Below are 12,324 nucleotides of genomic sequence, written 5' to 3'. Positions count from 1 at the left end.
TTTGGCTTGATCCGCTTTCACAATAAAAGCACGGATACAAGTTTAAATTTGTGTTTGCATGAAAGCTGTGCAGAAATTTAATAATAAACCTTTCAGTATTGTAAATTAGTGAGTATATAGAGATACATTTGAGGAAAAAAACAGAATATCGCAAAAAGGTTTATTTTAGTTTTATTTGAAAAAGTGTTTTTTTTTTGTTTTTTTTGTTTTACTATATTGATTCATTACACCAAGTGAAATATTTTAAGCCTTTATTTCTTGTAATTCTGCATATTCTGTTTTAGGGATGATAAAATAAAAAACATAAAAATTGTGTCTTAGAAAATGTTAATATTGCTTAAAATCAATAAAATTTATATTTTAAACAAATAAATGAGGCTTCTGAAATGTTCATTTATATGCACTCAGCACTTTGTCGGGGTTCTTTCTGCATGAATTACTGCATCAATGCGGCGTGGCATGGAGGAGACGGTAAAATGCCTGTACTTTAGTTCTTTATCCAGTCCTGATGACGCTCTGCATTCACTACATTCATTCACTCCCACATTCAGGCACTGACAGTGCTGAGCTGCCTGTGTCTGCCTCAGAGCAGCGCGACAGGACCGGGCCCATTGATCACCAGCAGCACTTGACCAGCTTTTGGTACCTTTGCCAGTGTGAGCCGGTACTAATTTCTGCTGGAAAATGAAATCAGCGTCTCCACAAAGCTCATCAGCAGAAGGAAACATGGCGTGCATTAAGGGCTGCGTTGAATGTGAACTCAGAAAACCCAACAGACCAGAACCAGCGGATGACGGGGACTCTGATACCTTGATTTCCAAATTAAATGCTAAATTTACTTTCATCTGAAAAGAGGACTTTGGACCACCGAGCAACAATCTAGTTCTTTTTCTTCTTAGCTCAGGTAAAATGCTGGGTTGGATTGACAATCCTCTGAAGGCTATTTCCTGCAACAAGTTTTCCTTCCACACAACTTTCCTTAAATGTTGTTAGATTCAGAACTCTGTGAAGAACCAACGTCTTTAGCAATGACCTTTTATGTTCTACCCTCGTTATGGAGCCTGTGTTGCCTGTCTTCTGGAGATCTAACCAGTCAGCGGTCTTCTGCATGATTTTCTCGCCTTATGACCCAGACTGAGGGACTTAGAGGCTCAGGAAACCCTGGCAGGCGTTTTGAGTTCATCGACTTTCCAATATTTAACTTTTTCACAATATTCTGATTTCCTCACCCTGAATTTTGGGATTTTATCTGTAAACCACAAACTCTCAGAACTACAAGAAATGTAGGCTTGACACGTTTCACTACGTAATGAACCTAGATTAGGCCCATTTTCTGAAATGAGTGATCAAAAATATTAAACATTTTCATGATTCTAATTTATGAGCTTCAGAAAAGTCCTTGCTGTGTCACCAGGTTGTTTTTTTTTAGGATGCAGTTTTGTTAACTTACTTAATTCTTGGGGTTTCTTTCTTTGCTTTTTTTTTAGCCAACAGGAACAGAATCCTCAACATTAGAGAAGGAAGCAAAGAAAAAGCTTAAAGGATTTTTATTTTAAAATCTTTTTTCATCTTCTCTTGGGACAATTTGAACACTAATTTGGACCATTATGTACAGATACATGGCAATACATTAGTATATCATCTAAATGTTCATTTATTTTAGTAATTCAATTAAAAAAACTCCTTATCTAGATTCATTGCAAACTAAGTGAATTATTTTGAGTGTTTATTTCTGAAAAATCGTTTTCTCAGAGAATTTATGACTGCAAATAACCTTTAAAAGGGGATTTTTAAAGGTTAAAAAAAGGGAAAAAAGGATAAAAAAAGGAGAAAAAAAAAGGAAATAAAAAAATAAAAAAAGGTGATTTTTAATACAGAAATGTTATGTTGTGACCCACACAATCATGGGGAAAGTGGCTGATGTCACAATCACATTAAGCTCAATGCAAAAGAAGCCAGCAGAGTGCTGTATCCAAGCTTGTTGATGGAAAGTTGAGTGGAAGGAAAAAGTACTGTGGACCTATCCAGGACATGGGAAATAAGTTTGTTTTTGTTTGACATTATTTAATAAAGAAAAAAATCATTTTTTTTCTCCCCTTTATTTAAAACTTTTATTCATATTTCTCCCTATAAAGTGGATTAGATGTGTTATGTATGGCTACATGAGAAACATTTCAGACGGGGGTGAGGACAAAACATGGATTTTAAGAAACTCTGGCAACAGAAGCAGCTTGTGAAGAGAAACAGGGCAGATTTCAAGGTCTTCGGCTATCGTTCTCAGCTAAGTTTGTCTAAAAGCCAGATGGTCCAGTCGACGCTTCTGTTGAGATGATTGTCACGTTCCCAAAGATGTTTCTTGCAGAACTGCTACTGCTGCAGGCAGTAATCCCAATACGACCGGCCACTGCCACCAGCAAACAAAGTAAAAACCTCCCATTGCTCCACGGCTAGAGAGACGTTGTTCTCATGAGCTGAAGTAGTTTGGGCTGAGATGATCGCAGCAGAATTCATTTAGTTTAACAGCTACCAAAATAAAAGGAAAACACTGAGATGGAAGAAATCAAGCAGAAACATAAACAGATGTGCGTCGCTTCAGGTTCTTAAATCGTCGCCCTTTGCTTGAGGTCCACCATCCACAGCAGGATCCGTCACAGCCGAAATCTCTCAAAAGTCAATATTCCACCATAATTTACTCCACAGTTGTGGAGGAACCACAGTGCTGGTTCTGTTGGACCTCAGCTCAGCATTTGACCATTAAATATTATTAAACTGACTGTAGAGCTGTACAGCTCTTAATTGGTTCAAATCCTATCTATAAAACAGGGACTTCTTTTGGTCAACAGGTAACTTCTCATCAGAGGGGACAAAGGTCACATGTGGGGTTCCCCAAGGTTCAGTCCTGGGAACCCTTCTATTTAATATGTGGTTTGCTCTGCAGACCTAGAACCAAAAATGGAGAAGCAGCATTCAGCTTCTATGCTCCACTTATCTGGAACAAACATCCAGGAAACTGTAAATCAGCAGAAACTCTGATTTCCTTTAAATCAGACTGAGAACCTCCTGTTCAGAGCAGCTTTCAGCCATAATAACAGGAACACTGACCAACATATTTGATGTTTATTTATGTTTTCACCTGATATCATTTAATGATTGTTACTGGTATCACAACCAGTGACTGTTTAGATGTGTTTTTATGTTATCATGAATCACTTTGAACTGCCTTGCGGCTGAAATGTGCTACAGATAAACTTGACTTGACAGTAGTAAATTGGTGAGAGCAGGGCGCTTGCATCCTGGAGAAGCTGCAAGTTCCAGAGTTCGAAGACCCACAAACTGCCCCTCTGGGTCCCTGAGCAAAACCATTCGCCCCAGAATGCTCCCTGAGGGCCGGGTTAAATGCAGAGGAACCATTTCATCTGAAGCTGCTTTAACAACAAATAAAGATGATGGTGTACAAAGGGTCGGCTGATCCGCTCGATTCTTCACAACCTAACCTCACAGGAAGCAGAATTAGCTGTTTGCATTTTGTGAAATCCACACACGACTACCAGCTGTTGGTTTCTTCCTCAAAGGAGTCAGAGTCCAGCAGCCAGACGTGTAAAAGAACAACTGCGTCGTTTTATTGCCGTTTCAGCATACATCCAACACCCTCTATGCGTTTTCAGCTACATGAAGCATTTACATTTGCAATTCGTGTGTCAACAGGACAGTTTTACAAATTAGGATTCATTTTTCTTTACATATAATACAGTTTTCACACATGTTAATAAATATCAGTACAATCAAGTCAAACGTTTCACACGCCATTTAAAACAGTCTTTAAAGTTCTGTAACTTTATCTACAGCTCTCGCCGGGTTTTTAAACGTCTTCTGTAACGCAGAGGCTCCCTGGATGTATAATGTTGCCAAAGAAAACGACAAAATACAATGTTTGGAGCAAGTTGCACATTTAACATTTTGCATTCTTCTAGCACCCCTTTTTAAAAAAAAAAAAAAAAAAAAAAAATAGCATGTAGCAGATCGGCGCTATTAGGGCTAAAATGGACTTAAAAATGTAGTTCCAACGTGAAAATGGAGAACTGGACTTAAAAAAGACTTAAATGTGGAAAAAAACTAAACTTAAAATTGCATCTTGTTCAAATATTCAGTATCACCCACATTATAGTGTTGCGCAACTCTGCTGTAGTGTCTATATGACAGCGATCCCACTGACGCAGAACGTCCTGTGGCACAAAGTGAGTGACGGGAAGTTGGCAGACCTGTGCCGTTTTAATGAGATCACACTGATAAATAACGCCGGATCAACAGCCGCAGTCTGTAAACGTCAACCGTCGGCGTGATTTACCATAAAACGGCCCTGATCTACGGAGTCTGCCCCGTGATTAAAGACGGCGAGTCGGTCCGCCGTATGCGCCTGCAGCCGAATCACGGCCACGCAGCGGCGGAGGAGTGCATGAGGGTCACGCACAAGTGCAAGATAATGAGACGGTGGGCACTCTCCTGTGAATGCAGAGGGGAAAACAAAGCGTTCATCTGGTAAAAACAAAGAAAAATACACAAACAAAGTGGCCGAGGCGACGGAGTCTGAGCGTTGACTCTCTGAACACACCGAGGGAAAAGCGGTGTTTCTTAAACCGCTTGTCACCGGAGAGCAAGGCAGCGAGAGCAGAGGAAGTCAGACTAATGTGTCGCCCGGCGTTTCAACGGGACCCTCGCTTTCAGTTAAACGTGACTTGTTCAACACATCTATACACAAAGACTGGATTCTCTTCTTTACAATTTCTTTACATCAGCAGGACTGAACTGCACTCTTCCCTTTATGAAGTCAAAAAGAGAAGTCTTTTACACATTCTCCCTGCGGGCCCCGGCTTGAAAAGGATCCACTTCAAGGCCGGGATGATAAAACTGGGAATATGCGCTGGGCTCTCCTCCCACGCAGACGGAGAGCGACTACGCTGCGAGGTGATTAACGCGCAGCGGCGTCAGGCGGAGGAGCTGTAAACGCTGCAGACTGCTTCAGTGTCAGAGGCAGCCACGGTGTGTTGGGAACATATTTACACATTCAGTGCTGTAGGTGTGACAGTTCTGGACCGTCCCTTCAGTCTTCAGACGACTTCCGCCGCCGATAAAAAGCCAAAACCACGTTTTTCACCACTTTGGGAGCAATTACGTGGGTTTTCAGGCCCAGTTGAGGTTGAATCCTTTGGAGAGCATGACGGATTCCAGGTCCTTGTCCTCCTCCTTTTCCCGAAGTCTCTGTTCCTCCAGGAGGGCCACCAGGGCGTCCCGCTGCTCCACCACCTCCAGCATTTCATTCAGGATCTGCTTTTCCTGAGCCAGCTCCTTCTCGGTTTTCAGGTGGTCTGAGGAGAGCAGAGAGCAGCAGGAATCAGAGACGTCCACATTTAAAGCAGCGACCAGCAAACCAGCAACATCTCAATAACATCTGAAAGATCATCATTTACCTAATAAATTATGGACATTTTTAAATAAATATCGATCAGTTTATTTATGTATTTCCAGTTTGATTTGAATTATGATGACTCTAAATCATCATTGTCGCATTAATTTGTCTTTCAACAATTCTAGGTACAGTAACAGCAAATATTAAACGTTTATCTGTACTTTCCCAGGTATTTTCCATTTCTGCTGTTTCAAGTCTATCAAATCTACAACTAAGGATGCACAGATATGAAAATTTAGACCAACATCGATACTGAAATTGCTGTTATTACAGATCACTGACATATTTCCATACCCTGATAAACAACACAGCCTCTCTTCTTCTGTCACATGCCCAAACCAATACCACAGCCAACACCCCAGAAAGCAAAACGAAATGGAAATAAATATCGATTATTAATATCCCCCCCCCCCAATTTTATCTATGGAACCGATACAGATAGGTAAAAAAACGATAAACATTTTATTTATTTATTTATTTATTTGACAGGGACAGTACAATTAAACATTGCAACCAAACAGGTGGCCGATATCCAAGTACATAAGGCTTGTAGCCATGGGCTAATTTGCAGCCTGATACAGACGTTGATGCAGATATATTGTGCATCCCTATTTTCAACATAAGCTTTTGTGTTGGTAAAAATAATTAAACAGAAGAAAGATTTGAGTTGGTTAGTGTATCCCCTTAAACAACAGAGAAACAGCAGGAACATAACCATCCGGAGTGGAGCAGGACTGGCTACCACTCAGGAGAAATAAGCTTTGACTCCAGTATTATGTAATATTATAGCGAGAGAACCTTTCAGCTGATGAGCATTACCTTCCACAGCCATCCTCTCCCTGAGCTCCTGCTGCAGCCGGCTCTGGCGGTCCTCCAGCTCCAGTTCTCTGGCACTGGGGAGACAGAACAAGAGGAGATAATAAGTTTGGTGACTTAACGTGACTAGACGTTTTGGAAGATGAACCTCCACCCCAGCCCAGTCTTCTGCAGCCTCTATCGGGGTTTATTTCTGCAGGACGGTCCTGGATGGAGCTCCGCTGATCTTCCCTCAAGTCTGAGCAGCTTCCCTGTCCTGACTGAAAATATGTCCACAGCATGATGCTGCCACCACCGTGTTTACCAGGGGGTAATAAAATAATACAAGACCTCTGTGTCCAGCCTGTCAGCTTAGGTGGACGTCTTGGTAGGTTAAACTTGGAGACAAATTCCCCCTCTGCAGGACTATAAAGGGAAAAATTTATTTTTGTTTATAAAATCTGACTAAAACAAAATTGCCTGAAATTTGTGACTGAAACGTAACAAAATGTGAAGAAATTTGATGGGTGTGAAAACTTCCACGGGTAAAGCTTTCAGCATCGATGGGTTCCAAGCAGATTCACTTTACCCACACTGAATTCAATAAACCGTTATTGGCTCTTCAAAAGAAGACAAATGCTTAATCCAGAAGCTTTCAGAACACGTAACAAGATAACAGCATAATTGAATCAATTTGTTTGAGAATTTAATAAAGTTATTTCAGTAAGTAGATAGCCGGTGAAACTGTATTCTCATAAAAGAATGCAGTGATTAAATAAAAAATGAATACAATAAACCCCGACAGTTTCATTATCTCTGAACTATTGAGTCATCCCTGGTTCAGGGCTCAGGGGATGATATTATTTATTAGCCGACAGTGAAACATCTTTATTATTATTATTGCAGACGCTTGTGGCTGCAGGAACGAAACCTTGAGCCGTCTGAAGACTTTGTTGACGTCAAAGTCTTTCTGACCCAGAAGCTTTTTGCAGAAATCCTGCCGGTGACAATAAAACCTTTTACCTATCAGAATCAGGAGAAAATTAAAACCTAAACATCGTACAGAAGTCTAGCCCTTTTTTTTCTGCTACTGATGTACCTGTAATTGTGTTAATCAGTATTCACATAGTCCTCTGAATGAGTCTGTGTGTTTTCGATGCTTCCTGTAATCGTCTGTTTTATGTTACTCGTCAAAATAAGAGAGAAAAGTCCTGCAGAGACTCCATGCTGAGAGCTGCAGCGCGTTGCAAACGTTTTTACACATTTTAAGAACCAACTGTGATGGATTGGGATTTTTTTTGGTCATAGACCAACACATTTGGGTTTCGGTCTTAACTTTGACTAGGCCGTTCTGAAACACAAATCTGATCTAAACCACCCGGCAGGTTCAGCGTGGTTCTCCTGCTGGGAGGTGAACCTCCAGCCCAGCTTCAGGTCTGCAGCCTCCAGCAGGTTCTCCTCCAGGATTGCCCTGGATGATCCTGTCCATGATGAAGAAAAGCCTCCCCACAGCATGATGCTGCCAACACCGTGTTTAACCGCTGCGATGGTGTCTTCAGGTGAGATCAACAACGTTAGATTTCTGTCACACAGAGTTTTGCATTCGGCCCAAAAGCTCGATGTTGGCCTCCTCTGACCAGAGCTCGTCGGTTTGGGTCCTCTCTGATGTTTGTGGCTGGATTTCCCACCAGAACGTAGTTTTGAAAACATCTCCACAAAAGGACAGACTTGTGGCGTGTCTTTGTACTGAATAACAATTAGAGGGCTTCTGATGGTAACTGGCTGAAGAGATTTTACTTGGAGGTATCAGAGTAAAGGGAGTAAATAATAATAATTGAACTTTATTGATCTAACAATGGAGAAATTCACTTCTGCAGCTTAACCCATCTCCTTGGGGAGCAGTGGGCTGCCACTGTGCGGCACCTGGGGAGCAATCTGGGGTTAAGGGTCTTGCTCAGGGACCCAGAATGGCAGCTTGTTGGAGTTGAACTCAGAACCTCTGGGACCAAAGCTCTGTGCTCTAACCACTAGGCCACCACTCCCCCTAAAAGTAAATATTTTTTACGAAAACTTAAAAACTATGCATTGTTTTTCTTTGATTAAACAATTATGCACAACTCATTATTGGTCTATCATGAAGACCTAGTATTTACAAGAAAAACTCAGATAATTCATCTGCTAAATATATTAGAGACATGAAATACCATCATTGCTTTTCTAATAAACGACTTATAGACCTTATTGAATGGATAACATCAGGTTTTCTACTAGTAGGAATGCTGTATTTTTTGGGTCTTACACGTTTTCTGATCAGGCCAAAGATTCAGTAGTAAAAGGTGATAACACATTAAACTCAACATTTTAGTATCTTCCGTCAGGAAGCGTGAACATAACGACGTGAAGGGTTTAGAAAACAGAGGTCACATCGCAGCAGAGCGTCTTCAAGCCTTGACAAAAGTCACAAAAGCATTTTTTCACAGAATTTACTTACAAGATCATGAGTTCGGACTCGTAGCGGACCAGGGCGTTCTTCTCCTGCACCAGCTTGAACCACTCCTGCATTAGCTTGGGATCGTCCTTCTTGCCCATACCTGGAGGAAGCACAGAGCAGCAGTGAGGACGCAGACGGCCACCAGATAACCGGGACGTCACACAGACGAGGACCAAGACAGGCACAGGGACAGTCAAGGCAGGATGTCCTTGCCGAGGAATGATGGGGTGGAAATAAGGAGCCGGACACCAACGTGCTCAGTCGGGCCATACGTGACGATGGCGCGCACAGGGCAGTAGATTTAATGGTTTAGTGTATGTACGTACTGTAGTTAGGTGCACACACCAGAAACAACCCACATCCACACACACACACCCACACACAAAGATACCCGCTGTTGCGATGTTGAGTTTGTGTTACCCAGTTTGGCCTGTGTGCTGCATGCAGCCGCCTCCTCCTATCGGTTTGACTCAAATCTCAGACGGTTGGAGAGAACAGGAAATAAGTCACTTCCAAACTTTTTCCACCCTTAATTATGTGACCTGGATCCTTTACATTTCAACTTAAGACGAACCAAAATAATTAGAAAACAAAATAACTGCAATAACCTGGTAGCAAACTGTTAAACTAAAACGTTGTTGAAGCAAAATTTGAATATTTGAATTTCAGGATTCGGTCTTCTTGAGTTCAAGCCAGTTACTTTAAATCTGATAGATTAGACGAGCGTCTGAATGGCAAAGTGGGCATATATGGGGGATTCTTCATATGACGTCACATTTGCCCAGAGACAGCCCAGTTTAACGGATGGTCGGACAAGAAGAGTGCAAACTAGAACGGCGACAACCGTCCTCCAATCAAAAAACATCATATTCCGATCATTTTGGAAGATGACGACGGCCCAGGAGCTTCATTTCAACCTGCTTCAATGGAGAAACCCAGCCTAGAACAGCTGGCTGAAATGTAGAGGGCTCAAAATGAGCGGAAAGAAAGCAGCATTAGTAGAAAGGTAGGAAGGCTCTCCTCTGCTCTCACAATGGATCATACGTGAGTAAGAAACCCGCTGAATCCACTTAGAATTACAGCTGATACTGAATGAAAAAAAATAAACATATTATTACAAGCCTATAAATTAGTATATGGCTTGTAGCAAAAAAAAAAAAAAAACAGACTTAAAAAGAGCTTTTTTTCTAAAGCTGCAAAGTCAAAGGCTGTAATCAGACAGAAAAAGGCAGCTTGTCTGAAAAGAGCCAAGCCAGGAAAAGCGACTTCTCATTCAAAAACCCCAAGAAACCGCAGCCGCAGACTCAGGAATGTTGCTTTAGAGAAAAACAAGCCTAGAGTCGCTTAATAAGCGGACTAAATGTAACACTGAAGCTCACATGAACAGCCCTCAGGGTTTGTGGATTTTTCTCTTATTCCGCTGAGAAAAAGCCAAATAAACGTTGCCTTTGCTGGTATCAGGTCTGAACATTCAAGTGTTGGCTCCTTACCACCGAGGAAATGTAGAGACCACAATCTTATATCATATATATCATATATATATATATATATAAAATACCCTTACCCTAACACACACATTTACGTTTCTGGGATGATCAAATATAGCAAAATTTTGTACCAATTAAAAACTATGCTATCGACGCCGTGAAACACGACCACGCTGGTGACATTTCATCTCTGCTTCATTTAAAAACCCACAATCGTGGCTACAAAGCATGATTAAATCCCCCAACACTGGCAGAAAGGGCAACTAGATGGAAATAAACGTTGGTTGTTAATATCGGCCCAGTTTTACTTATCGGACCGATACCTTTAGGTTAGAAAACAACTAACATTGGCTGACACCAATGCCGATATATCGTACATCGCATCATCATGATAAAAAATATTTTAATATATTCACACTTGTTTTATATTTTTCCCTTTGTTTTCCAGTTGAAATGTGCGGGACATAAGTCACATTAAAAGGTGGAAAAAGTCTGGAAATTATTTACCAAACTAAATCTAAAGGAAAGAACCTTTCATTAGGGCCTATGGAAACGTTTCATACCACTCTGCTGCTCACATAAGCCCCCACAAACTGAACTAAAATCCTTTCAGATCCCTTTTATTCCATACGCGCTTAGAGGGTAGCAAATAAGAAAGGCTATCTGCTTTTTACACATGTTCTATTAAAAGTTTATTAAATGATTATGGAATGACTCAACAGAGACCAGAAGCTAAATTCATTCTGTTGCATTTAGTCCGCCTCGGGGAAAAGCATGGTCAGCACCCCTGGAATCATGCATCGCATTCACAAAATCTACTTCATTCCTGCTTTGCTCTGCAGAGAAGACCGGTCTGTGCAGCATGCTGAGGGAAGTCTGACGCTGGTTTGATGCAGCCCAACACGGAGACAATGAAACTCGTCATTTATCTTAATGCAGCAGGTGGAGCCAAGCAGTTTCAATGAGACACCAGAAGGCAATCCTTGATGCAGCATGACATACTTAGCTGGGTTAGAGGAGGCTTTTGCACAAAGAAAAGAAACAGCGTACACAAAAACAGTGCATGGCTGGGGTCTCCAGGAGAGAGCTTTGCTATTGACAGGAAAAGGACAGAGACAGAAAAAGCTAAAGAAGAGCGTCTCACAGCAAAGAGCAGCGCATCAAACTGAAAGCTGAACAATTATGACTGATATTTCTAACCGACTCTGCATTTGTTTCTGTCCTAAACCACATTACTGTTCCTCCACCACCAACCCTCAGCATAAAGCTGCTGAAATCTGGGACGAAAGCGGCAACATTTGAACACAAACAACACAGATTTGACACAAAAATGAAGCCAAGTTTCCTCACACGGTTTGAAAGCTCAGGCATAGTTACAACTCACAGCTGTTAGATGCAGAGACAAACCAGACGACGCATTAAATTTTAAGACTTGCTTTGGGTAAGACCTGATTGTTTATATCAAACTGTCACACCATGCAACTTTTTCAGTCCTCAAATACACACTTGGCCATGAGCCTGCAGGTATCAGTACAATAAAAACTATATGCATATTTAAAGGGCAGAATTCCCAACAGGAACGGCAAAAAAAGGAGAAATACATGGAGAAATTATTTCCTCAGCTTACATTTTAAACCAGAAGCTCTGCTTGCAGAGTGCTGGCAGCTGCATTATGTCTTGTTACTATTTAATATTTACAGGAAAAATAATGTCCTTAAGCCTCAGAGCTACAGAGTACAGCAGCTCGTCCTATATCAAACTGACAGGACTGAGTAATGGCTTGGTCTGGCTTTCATGTTACAAACCCAAATAATCAAGTTAAAGTGGCCGCTGCAAAAAAGGAACTAAAAGTAAATTATTTTTCTTGAAATTAGTGTATTTTTCCTTGATTTGTGCAGGTAAATAAGACTATTTGCCAAGATTTTTGCACTTAAATAGAAACAATTAATTTCCATCATCTTATTTCAAGTGCAGTATATCTAATTATACTGCACCCATTCCATTGTCAAATAGTCTTATTTAGCTGCTCAAATCAAGGAAAAATAAGATTTTACCTACTTTTAGTTCCCTTTTTGCAGCGAGAGATT

General features: G+C 41.1%; 1 protein-coding gene across 1 annotated transcript in view; it reads right to left on the bottom strand.

The window, feature by feature from the left end:
* Window positions 1-3,598: 3,598 nt before the first annotated feature.
* The window catches only part of mical3a (microtubule associated monooxygenase, calponin and LIM domain containing 3a), a 78,739-nt gene continuing 70,013 nt past the window's right edge, over window positions 3,599-12,324 (bottom strand). The window contains 4 exon segments of the mRNA XM_036126660.1: window positions 3,599-5,363; window positions 6,284-6,357; window positions 8,751-8,850; window positions 11,288-11,329. Of these exon segments, the coding sequence (XP_035982553.1) occupies window positions 5,179-5,363; window positions 6,284-6,357; window positions 8,751-8,850; window positions 11,288-11,329 (401 nt within the window). The 3' untranslated portion in view covers window positions 3,599-5,178.

Source organism: Fundulus heteroclitus, chromosome 2, assembly GCF_011125445.2.
Source record: "Fundulus heteroclitus isolate FHET01 chromosome 2, MU-UCD_Fhet_4.1, whole genome shotgun sequence".
Classification (NCBI taxonomy): Eukaryota; Metazoa; Chordata; class Actinopteri; order Cyprinodontiformes; family Fundulidae; genus Fundulus; species Fundulus heteroclitus.
Note: the sequence above shows the minus strand (reverse complement) of the source record. Positions and strands in the feature narration are given on the sequence as shown.